We start from the raw sequence: 23,489 nt of genomic DNA on the forward strand, positions 1-23,489 counted from the left end.
ATCCAGGCAGCTCTGGAGAAGTGAAACTCCTTTATATAAGCAGCCTTAATCATGTAGTGCTGCTTGTTTACATCTGAAGGAAACTCAAAATGTGACAGCATTTGAAATAGGGGTGTTTTTTTTTTTAATGAGTGTTTTACAGAACCTTATTTTTAGCCCTGTTGGCTCATGTTATATAACCGAGCCGTCTCGTGGGACACTCTAAATAGAACTTGCAATAGCAAGAGATGACAGAAACTGGTATAAGCTCTTTGACTACAAGGATAATCTAATTGTAGGATGATGCTAATGATACGGAAGTTGCTTTCCTCCTTCCCTTGAAATCTGATGCGGGCAGGGGACCTGCAATTTTCCTTTGCATACTTTTAATAGAAATTAGAAGTCTGTTCTCCCAGTTCGCCTCCCTGAAGAGTGAAGTGTGACACATGGATGAGTTTTGCTTATGGAACAAACCTATTTGATGGGTGCCTGCTGGGTACTCAGTGCTTCCCTTGGGGAGGTTGGAGTCCAGTGGGGATGGGGCTTGGAAGAGGGGGTAACTGACTGCTACAGGGCTGAGCAGGGATACCGAGGGTCAGAGACAGAAGGAGCAGCACCTGGCCTATTTTGTGAGGAGAAAGGGGATGGGGGAGGCTTCCTGTGAGAGGTGTGTGCCTATGTGCGTGCTGAGTCACTTCAGTCATGTCCAACTCTTTGCGACCCCATAGACTGTAGCCTGCCAGGCTCCTCTGTCCATGGAGATTCTCCAGGCAAGAATACTGGACGGGGTTGCCATGCCCTCCTCCAGGGGATCTTCCCAACACAGGGATTGAACCTACGTCTGTTTATGTTCCCTGCATTGGCAGGCGGGTTCTTTACCAACTTGTGCCACCTGGGAAGCCCCCTGGAAGAGGTGACATCTAAGCTAAGACCTCAGGTGAATAGGAAAGGGAGAGAATTTCCCAGGGAGAAAGAACACGCCGAAGGCTTAGGGGTAAGACAACATGCACGTGACTGGTTATGTCTGGGGCAGAAACCTGGAGGTCAGGGCTGGGACAAGGCAGCCCAGAGAGCTGGTTGAAGCAATTGCCACTGAACCCGCTCCGGTGTGTCCCCTGTGAGGGGAAAGCCCTGATCTCTGAGAGCTCTGCCTCCTGGTTGCAGGGACCCTGGAGCCGCACTGGTCGGGGCTGCTGTGGACGGCCATGCTCATCTCTCTGGCCATCGTCATCGCCCTCCCCAAGCCCCACGGCATCCGGGCCTTAATCGCTTCCACGATTCTCCGGTTGATATTTTCCGTCGGGCTGCAACCCACGTTGTTTCTTCTGGGAGCTTTCAACGTAAGTGTGAATCCCTTCATTGCCATTTTTGTTTGTTTGTTTGTTTCCATCTGAGTAGGAGTGCCTTCCCTTCTCCCTGGAATCTTGGCCTGTGCCTTAAGTGCAGAAAAATATATCCTTGGGGTCAGCTGTTAAAACAGCAGAGGAGAGCTGCGGGTGGCCATCTCCCTCTTCACCTGCTCACGGGACAGCGGACCCCTTCATGTGCTCTGCGGACACTGGCAGTCTCACTGTCAGGGAACATTTCTCTCGGAATTAAGCAAAGGGAGAGAGATGCTGAGATTTGCGTTCATCGTGCCCATCGGGTCCTAGGTGTGCTAGGACGAGAGGTTCTAGTCAGGAAGTCAAATGACTGCATGTGAACACAGCCCCCATTTCCGGTGAGGACCACAGAGACAGAGCAGAGAGGCAAGAGGGACTGTTCAGAGAGAGGGAGCAGGTGGAGCAGTCAGAAGAGAAGCCAAAGGTCAGAAGGAGGGTTACCGCAAAGTCAGTAGGGACGTTTGGAAGTGCCGCTTCAGTGCTTCCAAAGCTTCCAGGGTGCTTCCAGCGTGCAAGAGTGGACGCCGACTCCCTCTGTGGAATTCTTAGGAAATGGACATGACTGATACCAAGCCATAAATTAGAGAGGTTTCCTGCCAAAAAGAAGGAACAAGTTGGGACCTGTGGGCATCTAAAACCACTTTCCAGAGGTTTCTGCCCTGAGCATATAAGGAAGCTGAAGTCACTGCATAAAAATGGAAGTGATATTGCAAAATAGGTTAACGCCGTAATTTAGGGCAATGATGAATGTCCCCAGATGGGGACAGATGGCAGAGGCAGTAAGGGTGTGAGAGGACAAGAAGCGACTTCAAGCTGACACGCTTAAGGGGAGGAGGCGGGATTGAAGTTTTGTCTCAAAGAATGGAAACCATCAGGCCAGGAGGCAGGGACTGGGAGGAGCATTCTCCCCACTGGTGGAAGCAGCCAGGAAAGCCCAGACCTTCTCAAGGGATAGCCAACAGTTGAGTTTCGCCTCCTCAGTGGTTCATGTACTGAAGTACAGGGCCTGATTCTGGACAAGGAACCTGAACCCGAACTTTAGGAAAACCCACTGGGGCTCCATCCTCCAGGTGGGCCTGTCCTAATTTGATAAATCTTGGGTGAAAAGGGACATCCTTAGTCAAATTAATGTGGGAAATGCTGGGTCAAGGAAAATGCAAGGTTTTTTACTGAAAGATTTCTGAGACTTTAACCTACTGATAATGCATGAGGGCTTCCCTCATAGCTCAGCTGGTAAAGAATCCGCCTGCAATGCAGGAGACCCCGGTTCAATTCTGGGGTCAGGAAGATCCCCTGGAGAAGGGAAAGGCTACCTACTCCAGTATTCTGGCCTGGAGAATTCCATGGACTGTATAGTCCATGGAGTTGCAAAGAGTCGGACATGACTGAGCAACTTTCACTTTAACGCATGATGAATCTCTAAGAAGGGAATACCAGGTCTTCATATTTCCCAGACTTATTTGCCCATGTGTTTTGTAAAGTGTAACTTGGAATTAGTGTCATATGGAGTATAGGTTGGGAAATTCTATTCCCAATACTGGTAAGTGACTCAGGGCTTTTTGGTTTTGTTTTAAAGATTTTTTTCCAATGTGGAACATCTGCAAAGTCTTTATTGAATTTACCACAACACAGTTTCTGTTTTATATTTTGGTCTTTTGGCCGAGAGACATGTAGGATCTTAGCTCCCTGGCCAGGGATCACATCCGCACCCCGCTGCATTAGAAGGTGAAGTCCTGACCACTGGACCACCAGGAAGGTCCCTGACTCAGGGTTTTTGAGCAGAGAGGTGGTATAAGCAAAGTATTGGGGAGAAAATTCCCTTGGTAGTGGCGTGAATATATATATGGATTTGAGGTGGGGGGACTGGAGGCAGGGGGACCCCTTAGGGGGCCATGTCCCCCTACAGGAGACAAGCCTGCCTCTTGGTCATAGTGGAGAACGAAGATACAGATGTCAGAGCTTTGGAGGAAATGGTAACACATGGTGGGCATAGGGTCTGAGCTTTACGCCTGAAAACGGTGCGCGGCTTCATCTGGGTCCTTTTTTCTAGGCAGCGAAGGTATTCCTGTCTTCACTGGGTGGTGAAGCAGGCAAGAAAACTGCAAATTTTCAGTCACGGAAGACTTGGAGAGGAATAATTCAGCCAGCTACACTGAAGTCATGCAAGACCTGGTTTTCAGGGTGCAGATAGACCTGAGTTGTTGAGTGACTTGACTTGAGGTGACAAGACAAGCTATTCGTGTTAGGCCTGGCATTTAGAAATGCATGACCAGGGTGAGAGAGACACTTAAGTGCTGAAGGAGGGAATGCAGGCTTCACCTGCAGTGAGCAGAAGTTTCTTAAGAAACAAATACAGAAGACACAAATAGAAGGAAAAAACATTATTTCAGAGGTTGTCTTCTGTGAGTTAATTCTTTGGTTTCTCTGGCCTTTAGTCATTCCAGAGTTTTCTCTTCTGTAACATGAATCAGTTGGGAGAAAGATTCTGTGGATAATTGATGACCATTCATAATAACATTAGCCCCGGGGGGAGAACTAAAACAATAAACAGTTATTTAGAGGGGATTTAAAAAAAAAAGAATACTTACATGGAGCAATGGGAGAAGGAAAAGTAGCTGTGAGAAAACTGGGCAGAAGTTAAAGAGGAGAGCAGATTGAGGTAAAGCAGATTGCTCCGTTGTTAAGATTGTAGGGCATGACATGCTGGAGGTCCTGGAATGCCAACCAGAGCATGGCCTTTTTTTCCTCTCTTGGAAACCTCAGCACAGTTCATTCAGAATCAATGATGTTTTCTCACCCTAAAAAAGATCTGACACTGGCAAAGTTTAGAATATTAAGGAAAGAGAGACCTGGTGGATTGAAAGTCGAGCCTGTCTGAGAAAGCCGAACCTTCTCCATGGGTGTTGGCTTCCTCCCTTATCTGATTGCCGAGAAGCTCACTTGCACTGACCCACCAGATTAACTGGCAGCGTTTCCCCAGCACCTGTGGCCAAGCTAGCTCGGGTGGCAGGACATGGTTTTACAAAGTGCAGCCAAAGCGCATTCTCTCTGGCTTTCTCCTGACTTAGGTTTTCCTAGCAACGTGTTGCTCAAAGGCAGACTTGCAAGCTTGGGATTTCTATCAGAGGTGGGACTATCTTAGACAGTAGGTCAGCTTTCAGTTGCAAGGGTCAGAAAACCTACTCCATGCTAATAAGCAAAGAAGAAAATGTGACTGAGAATGAAGAGGCTGGCTTCAGGTGTAGCTGAATCCAGGAGCCCAGACGATAGCATAAGGGCTCAGTTCCTCTTGTTTGCTTCTGCAGTGCTGGTCCCCTCGGGCTCTGTGACAATGCAGAATGGATGCCAGCAGCCTCAGAGCTCACTTTCTCTCAGGTTCAAGGTCAGGGATAAAGAGCAAAATTGTCTTAGCTGCAGTCCCAGCAGAGATCTCAAGGGGTGTCATTGACTCCTGGTCACATGCCCATCTCTGAGCCAATCATTGTTGCCAGGGCAATACAGTATTCTGATTGGCCAGGGTGGAGCCCCACTCAGACCTCAAGGACCAATACAAAGGAAGGAATGGATCCCCAGAGGTAAAATAGAAGTTATTTCCGGAAAGGGGGGCAGGGGACTAGAACTCTCCTAGTCCCCTATTTCCCCTACCACCCCAAGAAAGCTGTTTTTCCATATAGAATTAGGAGCAGTGGATAACAAGAGCTGGATGCTTCTCATTAGATTGCAACACTCTAATGCCTAAAATGTAACAGGAATTCAGAAAACACTTTTAATCATGCTAATCACAGGGTTCGTGGATTGAGGTGACTTCTGTGTTTGACTAACTCACGTTAGAATGTTAGAAATGATTCATATCTCATCTTGAAAATCATAATTTCAGTATGTGCAAATTTTGTTTTTGTCATATACAAATGCCACTTGATTAGCGTTGCACATGGAGGTACCTGACTGTCACATTAACTTGCAGTATGCCTGAAAAGCAAAGTAATGAAATGACTGAGATCCACAGAACCATTCTTGGTGCATCCGGTGGGCACTTGGTGCAAAAGGAAGCTTCTGTTTGGGGCAGAGGCGCCGAAAGATGGTTGAGGGCGGGTCACTGTCAGTTCTCACCAAGAGTCTCAGGTTTGACTTGGTCCGTGCTCCTCTCACTGTGGCTGTCATTGTTCTCAGGTCTGCAATAAAATCATTTTTCTGATGAGCTTTGTGGGCAACTGTGGGACATTCACCAGAGGCTACCGGGCCATGGTTCTGGATGTCGAGTTCCTTTATCATCTGCTATACCTGCTGATCTGCGCCATGGGGCTCTTCGTCCATGAATTCTTCTACAGTTTGCTGGTGAGTTACTGGTGTTGAAAGATTTTACATGCAGGAAACTAAGAGAGCATGCTCTGTTCTTCCTTCTCATCACAGATCGCTGCTTTTCACGGTGACTGGTGTGCCTGGTCTAAAGAGGCAGTAGGCCCCTGGGTGCAGTGTTTGGGGCATGAGGAAAGGAAAGCTACTCCCAAGAGGAGGTCTGGCTAGAAGCAGCCCAGGGTGTGTGTGATCACACTGCCTGCGTGCACGCCCAGCCTGTTACTTTACAGTGATAGACGATGCCCGCAGCCTGGATCAGGAGATGTTGCCTCCACACACCGGCCCCACCCCTTTGTTTTTCTTTATTTCTTGGGCTCAGCCAGCACTTACCAAGAGAATGTTTGTGTGACTGTCACCTTCTGATAGTTCTCATGGGATCCATCTTCCAGTGAAAACATGTAGTAACAACAAGAGCAGGAGCTGTTTTCAAAGACCCAAGACCCCATGACAGTGAACTTGATAGATTTATGGATCCAGGAGACCTTTTCAGCGGAAGTTTTCATGCTCCAGTCTGAGCCGAGTGGTTAAATGTCTTGACCCTATTATCTTCCTCCTGAGCAGGTTTTTAAGTGACAGACCACTGTCTGCTTATTCTCCTGTCATTACAGGGAATCTTGAACTGTGGAGTTGTAGATAAAAAACCATTTCCTTGTACCTACGTCACATGATAGGAAGGGTAAAATTGACCTTTCTGCCAGCAAAACCATCCATAAAGGAAATAGAAGAAGTATATTAAAATGTTGCTGAGGATAAAAAATATTCAAAGTCTAGGTGTTGAATAAAGATGAGGAACTTGGGAATTCCCTGGCAGTCCAGTGGTTAGAACTCTGTGCTTTCACTTCCAGGGGTGCAGTTTTGATCCCTGGTCGGGGAGCTAAGATCTTACAAGCTATGGTGAGATTTAAAAAAAAAAAAAGAGGGACTTATTTACAAAAGAAGGCAGAGCGAGGAAAGCACTTTGAGGAGGTGCAGTCCACGTGGTCTCCAGGCTGGTGGCCTAACTGCTCTGTGCTGCTCCCATCTACGAAATGGGGAGAACAGTCCATTTCCCCACAGGGCCGTCATGGGGATTCTCCACTACTGCACATGTCAGTGTGAGACTAGCCCCACAACAGAAATGCTGAGCCAGGGCGATTATTACTGTCTCTGTCATCCCTTCTCCCATCCAAACACCATAAAGACCGCCAGGACTTGCCCCTTCCATTAGCGGTGCATGCTAGCAGACAGAGATATGGATTCTTTCCCTTCTTTTTAAAAATAGGTCTGACCAGACTTTGAGGTTTTAGGCAAAGAGGTCTCTGGATCCACTTGTGATCCCATTAGGTGTCCTATTTTGGTCACTGTCTATCAGAGGCCTTTAGAGTTCTGTGTATATTTCTAAGTCTTTTTGTCTCACACAGTAATCCGTGGAGGGGGTTCTAGCTTGTGAATCTGGGAGACTCAGGTTCAGAACCCAACAAATGCCTGGCCTCTCTGAGCAAAAGAGGCAGGGTTGAGTCGGGGGCCTCTGCCATCCCTGCTGAGGGGGTCTCACCCGTGAGATTGGAGAGTCCCCTTCAGAAATGCCATGTCGCCCAAGGAGAGGGTGATTCTTGCTACTGTCTGCTGTTTGAGGGTGAAATTAATAACTAACATTAAAATGTATTGGTTGATGGAAAATTATTATTAGGGTTAGGGTCCGTTTCCTCTTTGTTCATGGAAAAGTCCTCCTCTTTTGTTCACTGGCAGTACCGCCTGTTGTCAGAAGCCAGGGGGTGTCGCAGTGAGCCTGGGTAGTGTTGTCCCAGCCCTCCCGGGCCTCACAGTGTAGAAAAGAGCCATTACTGTCAGTTACTGACATGCCCCGTGGGCTCCTTCCGTCCCCTCTCACGGGTGGGTCTGCCTCGGAGGTGGGCGATCTCTGCATGTGATCCCCGGCGAGGCTGGGCCTGGTGAGTCCGGTCACCTGCCCGGAGCCCCACTCGAGTCAGGGGCAGAGGGACGACAGCTCCGCAGCCCCGCTGACTCCAGGGTCTGAGGGTTGGAGCCCAGCCCTGAGCTGCCTTTCATTCCGGCCTGTGAAGAAGTCGCTGCCTCGGTGAAGGCGGTACTTCACGGCGCCATCTGCAGGCCCGCGCTCCCGGCTCTCAGCTGTCACAGGAAGATCAGAGGCGCTCAGAGCTCGCTGCGATGTTGCCTGGGCCCAGTGCACGTTGTGAGGGGCCTGCAGGATCAAGCGAGACCGTGGCTGGATGCCGCTCCTCAGCGCTGCCCTGGGGGTTTCTAAACCATCTGGGCCTCGACTTTCTGGGACATTAAGTGAGGTGTTCCTTTTGGTGTCAAAAGCAGCATTTGTCGTGTCTGTTGAGAACCACAGGCAAAAGACTGAAACTACACTTTATTCCACAAATGAGGAAAGCCTGTGAGAGAAAGGAACTGGAGGGAGACCGGGAGCAGGAAAAAGCCGCATGTCACCGGCTTGTGAATGTTCCTTGCCAGCAGGGCAGAAAGGCAGAGCCAGTGACTGTGGTCTCATGGAAGTTCACCCCAAAACTGGCTGAACCCGGTCCCCAGCTGCATTCAAGCCGTGTCTTTAGAAAACTATTAACATCCCGAGATGAGTGTGCAGAATTCATTCGCAGGCAGGTAACAGGAGGAGAAATGCATAGTCAGTAAGTGTGCGGGTGTTCTAATGTCAAACAGTGACATGCTGATGAAAACACCAGTGTGATCCCATGGTGTACCCATGATGGGATAAATTGACATGGCCTTCAGCAAAACATGTGTGTTATAACATTTGACCGAACAATTCCATGTTTAGAAAGTTGACGGAAAGAAAGAACATGATAGGGGAGTATAGAGGCATGTATATACAGAGGTGTTCATCACAGCATTACTCTTAATGATATAGAATTGAAGCTATCTTCACTGTTTGAAAAAGAAAAAGATGAGGGTTGAGTAGACAGTGATTTTTCAATACACTGGAATACTAGGTGAACATTTTTGTGTTTGAAGCCAACATGAACTTTATGATTTTCTTCCTCAGGTCGAAATCAGAATAATTATAACAGAAGCAAAGCTTATGTAGCTTTGTTCACAAAAACATCATGAAGTAAAACTTGCCTTAGTAAGGATCCATGTGCATAAAATGAAAAAGCTCTCCAAAATCCAAATAGATCTAATTGTTCTTTTTATTAAATATAGACATAGATAGCAACTCTGTTGCCCAAATTCAAGAGAGTATATGCATGAGACAGGTGCTCAGGGCTGGTGCACTGGGATAACCCAGAGGGATGGGATGGGGAGGGAGGTGGGAGAGGAGTTCAGGATGGGGAACACATATAAATCCATGGCTGATTCATGTCAATGTATGGCAAAACCACTACAATATTGTAAAGTAATTAGCCTCCAACTAATAAGAATAATTAGAAAAAAATAAATAAAATTTTTAAAAAAGAGAGTATAAATACCTCAGGATGATATTGAAATAATGTCTAATATAAAATGAATGAATGCGGAAGGAAGAGAGAAAAGGTATTTCCAGAAAATTAGAACACTGCTCATTGTTAACCAGAATTGTGTTAATACTTATTCATTTAGATCTGAAAAAATGATACTATTTTAGGGACTTCCCTTGTAGCTCAGCTGTAAAGAATCTGCCTGCAATGCAGGAGACCTTGGTTCAATTCCTGGATCGGGAAGGTCTGCTGGAGAAGGGATAGGCTACCCATTCCAGTATTTTTGGGCTTCCTATTTGGATCATACTCTCCCAGAGATACTGAGTCTCTCAATCAGGCTGTCACCTGGGCAGGTACTTTAAATATGTGATCTTTTTTTTAACCTGAAAATGTTCATGATTCTCTTAGGAAGCAAGCCGACTATATGCCAGGTTATGGTATAATACTTTTATAAAAATATATCTGCATAAGTTACATTTTTTTCAATTGTAATAAGGCCAGAAGGAAAGAACTTATTGAATAAATGGCTATAGATATTGGAATAATTAGCATTTTTTGTTTTTCTTTTTCCTTTGTGCTTTTTTTGTGTTTTCAGAAGTCTCCTCCATTGAACTTGTCTAATTTTCTAGTTAGAAGAACGCTTTTCCTTATTACAAAGTAATGCATGGCTATTATTTTAAAATCAGAAATTACAGATAAGTGGAAAGAAAAAAAAATCACTTGTTATTTCAGTGATTTGGGGGCTGTATAACCTCTACAGTTCTTACCCACAAAAAAGAAGTGTCATTTGTTGTCTGAAGTTGCTCTTTCTTGCTGTTTCATAGTGGCTTGCTAGAAAATATTTAACCAGCATTAACAGCAGCATTAGCCTTTTGTACTCTTAGATCTGAATTAAGGCCTCTTCTCTGCTTCCTTTTAAGTGTCCTCCTTTATCTAATGCCCTTAACTGGCCTCAGGACACGGACTGGCCTTCCGGAGGCAGAGGGCTAATCAAGCAGAAAATGAACTCCGATGTCAAATTCTGCATGGGAAGGGACTCTGAGATCAGCTAGTTCAGTCCACTGATTTCACACATGTGGAAACTGAGGTCCAGGGAGGTTTCACAGCCTGATCAACATCTTGCAACAAATTAAAAGCAGAGACAGAGTTCACATGCCTGTCCCCGGACTCCCTTGGCTCTGCACTCATTACCTGGAGCTGTGGTAGAGGCAGGACTCTCAGGAAGAGATTGGATGTCGTCAGCAGGACCATATTAAAACTAGCTCCCAGCTCCAAAATAACCCCATTCAGCCCTTCTCTCCTGGCTCCCCACCATTTCTCCAGCCAAATATCTGAGATTGTACTTCTTAGAAAACCAGCCACTGGTCTCCTATATCTCTAAGTACCTAGGGGGGCCTCCATTTCTCATGAAGCCAACTTCTTGCCAAGCCCAGGCCCCTTGGCAGAGGTCAAGCTGAGATTATGAGCACGTTGTGAACAGCAGGTTGTCTCAGCCCCTCCCAGTGGGATGAGAGGCGGTGAGGCTTCCTGGTGTGTTACCACCACCAGTGTCCCCGCCAAGGTCTGTCAGGGTGGCCTTGGCCCAGGCTCTTCATCAGGAAATTAATGATTACCGTTGGTTGTGTACTTAGCACATAAGTATGGGTGTATGCTAAGCACTGTATATACAGTGTCTCTTTATTCTTCATGGTAACTCTGTCTCTTCCACTCTGCAAATGGCAAGACTGAGGCTCCCAGAGAAGAGGTTAGTAGCTGGTCCTAGTGACAGCAAGTGGTTGAACTGAGGTTTGAATCTCTGTCCACCTCCAAAGACCCTGTCCGCCCCCCCTCCCCCAGCCTGGCCCGTAGCAGCTCATGGACCTGCGGTCAGGGACCAGGACTTGGACAGTCCTGTATCCGGAGTGGCTGACCCTTAACAGAAGCTCGATCAGATGACCCTAAATGAACACACAGCAGGACCTCATCCCCTTCCTCTCCCTGTCCTCTGCAGCTGCCCGGTACAGGCCTGTGTTTTGTCTAGTCCCAGGACCTTGAACCTGTATGTAGACAACTTGAAATCACTATTGTTTCCCACCCTCCTCTTCCGTATTTGTTTCTCCTTGTTTTTACCATCTCGGTTTTCACTATTAAGACGGGCAAGTGTAACATATTAAGAAAAGAGTATAATGCTTTTTTAAAATTTATTTATTTTTAATTGAAAGATAATTGCTTTACAATCCTGTGTTGATTTCTGCCATACATCAACACAAATCAGCCGTAGGTATACATATGTCCCCTCCCTCTTGAACTTCCCTAGAGTAGAATGCTTTTGAGTTAGCCAAAGGGTTAAGTTCTTTATAAATCAAGTTGTGCTTAGGGGACATCGATGTCCGTCTAATAGAGATGCTTCTTAACACTGTCCCCTTGTCATCCTTTTTTTTGTTTTTAAAGCTTTTTGATTTAGTGTACAGAGAAGAGACTCTGCTCAATGTCATTAAAAGTGTCACTCGCAACGGCCGGTCCATCATCTTGACGGCGGTTCTGGCTTTGATCCTGGTTTACCTGTTCTCAATAGTGGGCTACCTTTTCTTCAAAGATGACTTCATCTTGGAAGTAGACAGGCTGCCCAATGAAACCTCTCTTCCAGGTGGGTTTGGATCTTCTGATCTTTTTTTAATGTTAAAAGAATGTTTCCTGACTACAACCAAACTAAAAATGATGACTTTGGCAGTGTAGGTATTTCCCTAACACTCAAAAGTGTGAATTGAATACAGGACTTCGTTTTCACTGCATTCAAAGGGTGATATGATATGTCAGATGCTGAGTGTGAGTGTCCAGATGCTACATTTATTTACTGAATTTCTATTTTAAACTTGTGCGACATCTTCTTAAAAGTTTGACCAGTGTATATTGAGAGTATGGGAGTAGGCATCCCTTGGCTTGGTAAGTCTATTTCTAGCAATTTATCCTTTAAAAATAGAATTGTAGAAGCAGATGTTCATTGCCGTCTGAAATTGGAAGCAATCTCAATGTAAGGGAGTGTTTCATTAGAGTGTGGTTCAGCCATGGGGTGGGGAACCCTGTGGATATGGTACGTCTTTATAAACCTTCATGGAGAAGTACCCAAGATATGGTGGGAAACTGCAGAAAAGTAACTACAATAGGATCTGCGTAGATATTTTTTTAATGAAAAATCTCACACTTGTGCTCAGCTGCTGTCATGTTTGACTCTTCTGTGACCCCATGGACTATAGCCCACCAGGCTCCTCTGTCCATGCGATTTGCCAGGCAAGAATACTGGACTGGATTGCCATTTCTTTCTGCAGGGGATCTTCCCGACCCAGGGATTGAACCCATGTCTCTTGCATCTCCTGCATTGGCAGGCAGATATTTTACCACTATGCCATCTAGGAAGCCCCTAAAAAGCTCATATGTATCTTTTAAACTATGGAAGAATATGCCTCCAAACTATAAGTAGTGGCTGTCTGTTGGACCTTTTTACAATATGCAAGTTTTACACTGAGCTCATATGATTTTAATTTATAGCAAAACCAGAAGAGATTTCCTATTATGAGAGAGAGAGAGACAGTGATCATACACTTGAGTGATCCCCAAGTGCTCGTTTCCCTTAATTAAAATACTTGACACTAGTAAGTGAAATATTACTGGTTTTTCTATTCAGGTAGCCAGGCGCCCTGAGTCCAAGGAGCAAACTAGAATTGTGACTAAGCCAGACAAGCCTTTCTCTCCCTCCCAAAGGCTGCATTCTTGGCATGTAACCCCAGCCTCCAAGTTGACATTCACTGCCAACCATCTTAGGGTTCTGAACTAAACTGATCTGATGCCATTCCTGCTTCTCACGCAGACTTGGTCTAAATCTTACTGGAGTCTGTGTGTTCGGTAGTATCTGTCAGGGAGTTTCAGCTGTTTGTCTTTAAAGTTGGAGAGGTGCTATTTAAGTGTGATATTTCTAGTAAGCTTACAGGAATTGACATTTCTGGCTTTTTTCCCATCCAGATCACCCAACGAAAGTGTAAATTGCATCTCTGCTTCAGATTTATAGGCAGGATTTGGAGGGTGTTATTTATGTAAAGAATTGTTTAATCAGCCGTGAATTTGGGACTTCAAACATTTTAACCATATGCTGCCAGATTGTTCATCATAAAATTGCCTTCTCTCTCCCAGAAGCCAGCGAGAGTTTGGCAGGCGAGTTCCTGTATTCTGACGTGTGTAGGGTGGAGACGGGGGAGAACTGCTCCTCTCCGGCACCCAAAGAAGGTAGGACCTCGCAGCCTGAAGCCCCATGTTAGTGCCAGCCTCCCCACAAGGCTTAGGACACACGTGACATTGGAAGCAGATGCAAGGCAGGGAGAGGAGGGGAATGAAGTGGGGGAAAGTCTACAGGCGAATAAAATAGCTGCTGAATTGATTGGGCCAGCATTTACCGAGTGCCCACTATTTGCCTGGGACTGTGCTGTGTTCTATTGTTGTTGTTTAGTCTCTAAGTCGTGTCTGACTCTGCCTTGGAGGTAGAATACAGCATGACTAGGGAAGTGATCATGAGGAAGAAGAGTAGGAAGAAATGAAGCCAGAGAAGTCAACAGAGGACCAGATTATGAAGGGTCTGCAGGTCAGGCTGAGGAGGTTAAAGCTTACTCAAAGGTTGATCCAAGTTGTTGAGAGGGGAGTGATAGGATGAGACTGGTATTTTAGCAAGACCCTTCTGGCTGCAGCTGGAGAAAAGAACAAGCCAGTCAAAACATTCCCCCCGCACTCCAACACCAGTCTCCAATTTAAGGTGTAAAACGATTTGTCCAGAGGACCACTTGTAAAAGGTTGCTGTTGTAATTGTTATGTAGTTGCTAAGATTCTTTTGTGAGACTCTTTGCGACCCAATGGACTGTAGCCCACCAGGCTCCTCTGTCCATGGACTTCCCAGGCAAGAATACTGGAGTGGTTTCCCATTTCCTCCTCCAGCGGATCTTACCAGCCCAAGGATAGAACCCGTGTCTCCTGCATTGGCAGGCAGATTATTTACCACTGAATCACTAGTGAAACGCATAAGCAGCTGTCTAAGTTGCAATGTCTGTTCAGTGCTGGGACTGGAGTTGAAAATCTGAAAAGGGCACAATATTTTAGATTGAATAGAGGTAAGGGCAGTTCTGGGCTTGAGAAATGAGCAGGGCTTAGTGATGAACACAGTGGTGACAAAGGGAGCCTTTGACGCTTGATTCCTTTATTTCACTCTCCGGCTCCTGTCTGTCCGCTGGTGAGATGGCATTCAGGGAGCATGATCTGGAAATCCTGGCCTGTCTTGCCGCTCACGTTCTCAATTTCTCCCGCCTTGCCGTGTTCGCAGAGCTGGTCCCTGCAGAAGAGACAGAGCAAGATAAAGAACACACGTGCGAGACGCTGCTGATGTGCATCGTCACAGTGCTGAGTCACGGGCTGCGGAGCGGGGGCGGAGTGGGCGATGTGCTCAGGAAGCCATCCAAAGAGGTAGCTGCGCCCCAGGGGGAGGAAGGGCGGGGGGCGGGGAGAGCACAGCGCAGTGGGCTCCAGTGGAAACTGCAGACGCGGGGGCAGCGCCAGCGCCGAGAGCGGTGACGCGTAGACGCACAGAGCCAGCTGCTCAGGGCTCCTTTTCGCTCTGGTTCTCATCAGACTGTGATGTTGGGCGGAAGCCCCCCGCCGTGCAAAGGGGCAGCTTCCGCCCTCCCCTCCGTCTGCTAAAACGATTCTTTTCTTCAGACCGTCTGGCCTTCCTGAACACATTTGCAAACCCTTTAGATCCCAGGAAGTGGGCAGGTGCCACATGACACTTGGAGAACTCACAATATACCCAGGGGTTGTGAAAAGAGATGGGGTTGTGGCTTTTACAGCTTGATGCCCAGTGGGGTGGGGGTGAGGTGAGCCAGCGGGCTTGGGACATCTGATTGGGGTGCATTCAGTCCCCCTCCTCTGCCCGGAGGTCTGCAGACCCAGGGGTTGGGTAGGGAGGTACCTGCTGACAGGTTACACCACCTACATCCCCACCATCCCTACCCCTCCCATCCCCGCTCCTCTTTTCCAGGAGCCCCTCTTTGCTGCTCGAGTGATCTACGACCTCTTGTTCTTCTTCATGGTCATCATCATTGTCCTTAATCTGATTTTTGGGGTCATCATTGACACCTTTGCCGACCTGAGGAGTGAAAAACAGAAGAAAGAGGAGATCTTAAAGACCACATGCTTCATCTGCGGTGAGTGGTGCAGGTGGCTTTTGCTGGGGGGTTGGGATGGGGTGCTCTGGCCCTCAGTGGGAGGGGCGTCTTCTCCCGTGTCCCTGTCCTTGCCTCTCTGTGGGCCTCCTGCTCTGTTCTCCTGGGAAATATCTGGAGTGCTGCGAGTTAGTCCAGCACTTGCTGGTTGGTTGTGAGAAATGAAGTTTGGGGTAGTAGAAACATCATTGTGCGTTATTTGAAATGTCTGTGTCTTTGGGCCTTTTGGCGGTTGCACTGCCAGACTCTCTCTCGTTCCCATTCTAAGTAATTAGAATGGAGCTCTTTCATTCCACTCCAGTCTGTGGATGTCTTCAGTGCAGGTGGTGTCAGGTTTTCAGTGGAAATACAGCCCTCTTAGAGCACATGGCGGAAATGCTCAGAGCTTGGGAGTCAGACTTGTGTTCTGATTAAGCCTCTGACACTTAAGAGCCGTGTAACCATGGTACAGTCACTTCACTTCTCTGAACCTTTATTGCTCATCTGTAAAATGGGTACAGCAGTGGACTTCTCTGCATTATCTTGGGACTTAATTGAGGTAGTTTATGAAACAGTCCTAGCATAGAGCCTGCACAGTGTAGACACCTACGAATAAGTAGTAAACTGCTATGTGAGAGAGGTGCATGGGGTACCACAGAAATCATTGTCAGTCTGACTCCAAGGAAGTACCTGTGAAATGCAAAGTAATCGTGGAGGAATTTGGGAGCTAAGTAGGCATTTCAGGATTGTTCCTAATATATCAATGGTTACTAAATACATAAATTTCTCACCAGTATGTATACTCCTAGTGATCATGTTTCCATTTTAAAAATTAAGATCATAGCTTTTTGCCCCCTTAAAACCATTTAAACCTTTTCATTTCGACAGTTCCAGAGTTTCAGAAAAGTCACAAGAATAGTACAAAGAATTTTTGTGGACTCTTCATCCCAATTCCCCACATATTGAAGTAACACTTTAATATGTTTATTATCATTTTCTTTATTCACACACACACTGTTTCTCTGAGCGGGTTGAGAGTGATTGACACGATGCCCCTTTATCTCTATTTCAATACTATATATGTCTAAAGCTAGGCACCTTCTCTTACACATGCAATATAATTATGAAAAGTGGGAAATTAGCAAGGATGTCACACTCTTAATCTACATATTCTATTCAAAGTTCACACTTTACCCTAATAATGTCCTTTATTGCAAAGATAAGTCCCAGGTCGTGTGTTGAGTTCATTGACATTTTTGAAGAATTTAAGTCAGTTATCTTATCCAATGTCCCTTGGTTTGGGACTGTCTGATGTTTTCCCATGGTGAGATTGTTATGGATTTCTTATAGGAACATCAAAGAAATAGTGTATTCTCCTCAGTGCATAATATCAGGAGGTGTTAGTTACTCAGTCGTGTCTGACTTTTTGCAACCCCGTGGACTGTAGCCCGCCAGGCTCCTCTGTCCATGGGATTCTCCAGGCAAGAACACTGGAATGGGCTGCCATTTCCTGCTCCAGAATATCAGGAGGTACATGATGCCAGCTCCTCTTCTAACGGGTCACACTAACGTTGATCACTTGGTGAAGATGGTAATGGCCCTGTTTCTCCACGGAAGTTACTTTTCTTTTCTTTTATACCATTGAGAACCATTTTATAGGGCGATCCTTTGAGATGACATAAATATTACATTAATTCCCAAATGTTGACTCATCAGTTTCTACATCCAGTTTTTGCCTGAGTCTGTGACTGTGATGGTTGCCAAATGATGATTTTTATTATTATTTCTACATTTGTTTATTGGCTTTTTAAGAAATAGCTTTCTCTTTTCTCCACGTATATTTGTACTTTGTAACAACATGGATTCTTGCGTTTTTATTTCATTCAGTGGATGATAATCCTTTACTGTCATAATTTCTTTTGATGCTCAAATTGCCCCAGATTTGAGGGCTCCTTCAGAGCTGCTGTCTGTACTTTGCCACATCACCATCGTTTATTACAGACTTCCGTAGTGTTTTTAGCACCGTGAGGCATTCCGGGCTGCAGCTCACCTTGTACCTTCTCGCACCCAGCCCTGGTCCTGGTATCAGCGATCTCTCCAAAGAGCCCTCGTTCTGTTCAGTGGAGAATGATGTTTAGAGTCCAGGATCCGGTCACTGGGTGTGCTCATCCCTGTTGGTGTGCCGCTGCTCCCAGGGCTAATGAGGGCAGAGATCTCAGGGGTACATGTATGCACACAGTTTTGTATCTGTTTTTACAAACATGTGAAAAAGGATGAGGTCATCCTCAGACCTCTAACTCCAGTTCGCCATCACAGGGTTTCTCCTTTCTCCCTTCCCACATCTGTGCTCCACACTTCTCTAACCGTCAGATATCTGCTGCCAGTGTCACCATGTATTTGTTTGCTCAACCTAAGAATACACAGAAACTAGTTTCAGAATTACTCACCCAGACCTCTGCAAAATACAAACCTACCAGCTAGAGTTCAAAATGCACATAAAGTTCCTTTTGTCCTTACTCTGCCTCCTCAAAAACCTTGTAACATGTCTACATGTTGGCATTTACCTGGGAGAGGGGACTCCCATTCACTGGTTGCCTACTGTGTGTGAGCCTGTCACACTCATGCTCAATTAACCCCCACATGCTCTTGGAACCTAGGCGGTGTCTTCCCATCCCCTGCCAAGGTAGCTAAGGCACACTGGAGACCAAACTGACTGGTGAGTGACAGAGGTGGACATCCAGCCCAAGTCCATCTGACTCACAGCCTGTGTTTTCCTGCTAGGATACGAAAGTGAATGTGTGTGTAAGGCCCACAGAACCCAACTCTTGATAAAGGCAGGAGTGAACCCACAACCTCCTCTGTTGGGGCAGTGCCTTCATGGGTTTTTCTGCAGCATGGCCACTTACTCGGGGCTGTCTGTCTCTTTTTAGGGTTGGAAAGAGACAAGTTTGACAACAAGACCGTCACATTTGAAGAGCACATCAAGGAGGAACACAACATGTGGCATTACCTGTGCTTCATCGTCCTGGTGAAAGTGAAGGACTCCACGGAGTACACGGGGCCCGAGAGTTACGTGGCGGAGATGATCAAGGTGAGCGGGCAGGGCTCCTGGAGACAGCTCACCCTGGAGCCTTCAGGCCTGGCTTCCCAGCTTGGAGCACAGTGCTGGCAGCCAGCAGGGACGATGACAGCAATGTCTGCTCATCCTTTATCATGGGCCGGGCGTCAGGCTCTAGAACTCCATGTGTCTTCACATTTAAGAAGCCCCAGATGGGGTGGCATCTCCATTTTAAAGGAGGAAGTACTGAGGCTCAGAGAGATGAGCACGTGGCTACCTAATAGGACCAGGGTTTTCCGTTTTATCTCATGCAGTAGCCTGCCTTCCATGTCTGTGTACTTGGCCTTTTTTTCCCCCTTTATTTTTGATACGTATTTATTTTTCACTGTACTGAGTCTTCGTTGCTGCTTGGGCTTTTCTCTAGTTGTGGCAAGCAGATGCTACTCCTGTTGCAGTGCTCAGGCTTCTCCTGTTGTGGTGCGCAGTCTCTGGGCGTGAGGCTCAGTAGTTGGCACCCAGGCTTCGTTGCCCCTCCGCGTGTTGGATCTTCCCTTGACCAGGCATTGAATCCGTGTCCCCTGCATTGGCAGGTGTGTTCTTAACCTCTGGACCAGCAGGGACGCCCACTTGGCCTCTTCTCTTGATGATGGAGCCTTGTCTGTTTTTTCTCCTTATATAAGACCTGGTCTCTAAGTGGTATGTTTTTAAAATGATCACTCTATGGCGTTCAGCCTGGTTGGTCCATTTGGCCTCAGTCTCACCTTTCTGGGAGACGCTCTGCTCATCATCAGGGAGGGATCATGTGATGGAGGAATTTGAGTCCCAAATCAATCCCAAATTAATCTTCTTGCTGATGGGTCCTGGGTCCCAGGAAGGGGGAAGCCGAGCAGGTATGCAGAACGCTTTTCCTAGGCCGGACACTGTGGAGGTGCCAAACACATGCTCTGGGGCTCCCAGGCCAGCTGTCCTTTCATACCCGTGGTTCTGAACTTCATTAAAACATTCAGGGGTGTATGGTCAAGCAAAGGAGGCATGCAGTGTTAAGTTTAGGGGCTCTGTGGTTTACGCCGCTCGCTCTGCGGAGGAGAGCCATCAGCTGTGGATGAAGACCACGCAGTTCACTGATGCCCTTCATGCTGCCGAGGACTACAGCCCTCTGCCCCATTATGTGTATGGCACTGTGCTGTGGTCAGCTGTGTCCGGCTCTTGACGACCCCATGAACTGTAGCCCCCAGGCTCCTCTGTCCATGGGGTTCTCCAGGCAAGAATACTGGAGTGGGTTGCCATGCCCTCTTCCAGGGGATCTTCCGTCCCTACCCAGAGATGAACCCACATCTCCTGCATTGGCAGGTGAATTCTTTTGAGCCTTTGTGTGTTTCTTATGCAGATGCAGTCATAATGCTCTGTATATAAAGAAACCCCAGCTGAGGATTGCTCACTGGCAGTGGGCGTGGACAGGCCAGCACTCACATGGCCCTAGTTCTTCAGCACCCAGGTTCTGGGGGGCTTCCTGGGGATGCCGTCCCCAGGAGGCCCTGAAGTCTAACTGTGTGCTTCTCATAGTTCAGTGTACACATGAGTCATACCGAGAGCTGGTTAGAATTCAGCTTTTGATTCAGCAGGCACTAGCAGAACTTGAGATTCTGCATTTCCAACCAGCGTCCAGGGGATGCCAGAGCTGCTGGTCCGTGAACCACACTCTGAATAATAAGAGTTCAACAGAAGAGACAAAATAGACACTACTGTAAGAAATCATCCTCCAAGCTGGTTCTGTGAGTGCTGAGGAGAAGTATTCCTTCTTCTATGGGTTGAGCCGTCTGTGGTCTGTGAACCTCTCCCGTATCTTTTACGCGTTTAATAAAGAAAACTACCAAAGTGGGGAGCCAGGAAGGGTGAACTCTGGGGATGAGGAGAAAAAGATGGAGTTTCACCCCAGAGATGACTGTCTTAAAGGTTTTGAAAGAGAGGAGGGTATGGACTTCCCTGGTGGTCCAGTGATTAGGACTCCGTGCTTCCGCTGCTTTGAGTGCGGGTTCGATCCCTGGTCGGGGAACTAAGATCCCACAAGCCACCTGTCACAACCAAATTAAAGAGAGAGAGAAGGGTAAAGAGACAGAGTGATTAGAGCAGGAGAAGGGAAGGAGAAAAAGTTAGAGAAGGAGGAGGATAAAAAGACACAAGGTTGGTGAGTGTCCTCTTCTAGAGATGAAACTTGGGCTTAGGGTTAAGTCAGTTGCCCAGATAGCGCTCAGCGGCTGAGCTGGGATGCAGGCCCAGGTTTAATGGACTGTACTCCGTAACCTCCACGTTGGGTAAACATGGCAAGGCTGCTGGCAGCTCTGGGCCAGGTGGAAGCAGGGTCTGTTCTTATGGAGACTGGACATTGTGGTGGTTGCTGGCGCAGATGTTCACAGGTCAGGTTTCCAGGCTCGGGACACATGAACTGAAAGGTCTTCCGGTCCTTTCTTTTCCTCCTGGTGTTGATAGTACTGAGTTAAACCATCTTTGAACATTCATGCTAACACAAACCTATCTGTATTGTGTATAGCAGCCTGCATTCACATTCAATTCCTTCATGTTTAGAAGAGGTGGCTTGTAGTTTTCACCCTGTTCACATCTTCCTTTTCTCTCCCGCCCCACTGTATCTGCTTCTCTCTATAAACTGTTCGAATGTGCCCCATCTTTAAATCTTTTGGGGGCCAGTTTTGAAGTTTCCTGTTAATCACCTTACTTTACAGTCACGGAAAACTCCACAGTGCTTTTGGGTTTCTGTCTTGATCATAAAGACTTAGCAGGAGCCTTGTGAGCAGTCACCTGACGAGGATTAAAGGCCAGGAGTCACCCCCAGCCAGCTCCCCTGCCTGCCCAGAGCCCCTGCATTCACTGAGCTTTCCCAGCCATGCCATTCTTGGTGGGAGAACTTCTTGTCACAGCTTCTACAAACCTTTGCATCAAGGAATTCTTACCTCAGTGTCCGAGTTGCTGAGAAACCAGATGTCTGTCTCATGCGCTAGCAGAGGGCCCATGAAGTGTTAGATCCACCAGCTACAAGGCAGTGCGTTTTTGCCAACACCATTCCTGGCAGAGTCTGGCTCTAAAGCCACGTGAATCCCTGCTGGGGGCTCCCTGGAGAGCACCAGCCCCCGCAGGCTGGAAACTGGGGGTGCCCAGCCGAGTCGCTCCGTGGGAGGCCACCAGCCCCGGGGAGCTCAAGCCGCGTGGAACAGGCAACCAGCCCCCACTGTGAGCCTGCTGAGAGGCTGCAGAGGCACCGCAGCCGGTGGGGGGTGGGGGGCGGTCCTCTCAGCATCCTTTCTCAGGAGGCGGGTGTCTGTCTGGGAGGAGAAGTCCGGAGACCTCTCAAGGAGACCAATGCTGGGAGGCTGAGAGGACTCCAGCGTTGAGGAGGGAGAAGGGCAGTGGATGAGCAGTGTCAGAGATGAAAGGAGAAGTCGTCCAGGGGCCCTGTGGCTCCCATCAGGTCCCAGGACTCCTCAGGAAAACCACCTCTTGCTTCGTGGCTGGAGGCTGGGGGTGTTGCCTTCCTCAGTTCTCCTTAGCCCGTTGATTAAGATCCCAGAGACTTCTAAAGAACGGGGTCATCACAGCTGCCAAAGGACCGCCTGGCAGAACCAAGTGGGAAAGGTCCCCCGGGGTCACTTGGAAGGTGGGGGAGCTTCCCAGACGCCCCGAAAACAGCCACTTTGCAGATAGAGTGTCAGGGATGGCAAACAGGTTTTCACCTCAAAACTCAGCAAGTGCTTCGTGGAACCCACCAGGGACTCTGATGGGAGAAGGGTTCTAAGGAGACAAGCTGACTCTGAAAGGGTCCTGAGGCTGCGGTTCCCGCGAGAACCAGCCGGCGGTCAGGGAGCCAGGACGTCTTCTTTCTAGAAACAGATGCGTCCGGAGAAGAAGGCACATCGGATGCTCTGCCTCACAGTTGGGGACTTTGCAGCCAGATGTTCACCCACAAATTAATTCTCATCCAAACATAACAGGACACCATCTCCCTCTCCTCCTAATCGTCCCCTTTCCTTTCACTGGAGATGAAACATTCCTTGCAAAGCCAGGGTCAGGCTGCTGCCCCCCGTGAAGCTGTCATACCCAAGAGTGGGATCCACAGGCAGAGAAGCGAAGGTGTGAGTTTTGGCTCTGGCCCATCCGAGCCAGGTAACCCCAGGCAAGTCACGGAACGTCCCTGATCAGAGTTGCCGGCTGTGGATCGGGGTTAATACCCCTTCATGTGTCCTTGGGGTGGTGGAAAGGAGGGGAATATGTGGGCCCTGGGGTGGAGTGGTAAGTGCTGGGGCACGGAGGCAGTGAGAGATGGAAGGGCCAGAGGAGCCATGACCGGGTGGTAAGCAGGGGGCTGCCGTGCTGGCTTCTCCTGGGTGCCCGGAAGCGTGCGGTCCTGTGGCTGTCGGCACACAGTTGCTAAGGAAAGTCAGAGTGGGCATCTTGACTCTGAGGACCTCCTCTCATGGGAAATTCCTGTGGCTTCTCTCTCTTAAATTTAAAGCTGTTGAAAGTGAGAAGAAAGTGTTAGTCCTTCAGACATGTCTGACTCTTTGTGACCCCACGGACTGTAGCCCGCCAGGCTCCTCTGTCCATGGGATTCTCCAGGCAAGAGTACTGGAGTAGGTTGCCATTCCCTTCTCCAGGGGGTCTTCCCGACCCAGGGATCGAACCTGGGTCGTTTGCATTGCAGGCAGATTCTGTACCCGTCTGAGTCACTAGGGAAGCCCTTAAACATTGAGGCAGGACAAGATTGACATTGTCACTGTCTGTCTGTGGAGTGGGTCATGGGTACTTGTGACTTCGCTCTGTGTATTTAGGGCTGTCCTCCACTCAGGCTCACTGCCCAGGACCAGGGGCCCCGGCACCGTGGGGAGTGGGCCCTGCAGCCTGTGTGTGAGGTTCTGTCACCAGCATGGACACCAGGTTCGCTGTGGGTTTGTGTGCCGACTCTGCACACACAATGGGCGGCGGTGCTGGCAGCTGGTGGCTGCGGGGCGCTCAGCCTCGGCTGTGACTCCCAGCGCCACCCGGAGTACTGCAG

At 48.0% G+C, this 23,489-nt stretch overlaps 1 protein-coding gene across 7 annotated transcripts in view; it reads left to right on the forward strand.

Annotated features, from left to right (window-relative positions):
* Positions 1–23,489, forward strand: part of ITPR1 (inositol 1,4,5-trisphosphate receptor type 1) — a 346,469-nt gene that overhangs the window by 298,556 nt on the left and 24,424 nt on the right. For all 7 annotated transcript variants that reach the window (XM_043442077.1, XM_043442078.1, XM_043442079.1 and 4 more), the window contains 7 exons: positions 1,144–1,319; positions 5,532–5,696; positions 11,585–11,780; positions 13,319–13,411; positions 14,493–14,632; positions 15,207–15,372; positions 18,300–18,460. In XM_043442077.1, coding sequence (XP_043298012.1) covers positions 1,144–1,319; positions 5,532–5,696; positions 11,585–11,780; positions 13,319–13,411; positions 14,493–14,632; positions 15,207–15,372; positions 18,300–18,460 — 1,097 coding nt within the window. The remainder of the gene's footprint in view (positions 1–1,143; positions 1,320–5,531; positions 5,697–11,584; positions 11,781–13,318; positions 13,412–14,492; positions 14,633–15,206; positions 15,373–18,299; positions 18,461–23,489) is intronic.

Source organism: Cervus canadensis, chromosome 22 (genome assembly GCF_019320065.1).
Source record: "Cervus canadensis isolate Bull #8, Minnesota chromosome 22, ASM1932006v1, whole genome shotgun sequence".
In the NCBI taxonomy this organism is placed as follows: domain Eukaryota; kingdom Metazoa; phylum Chordata; class Mammalia; order Artiodactyla; family Cervidae; genus Cervus; species Cervus canadensis.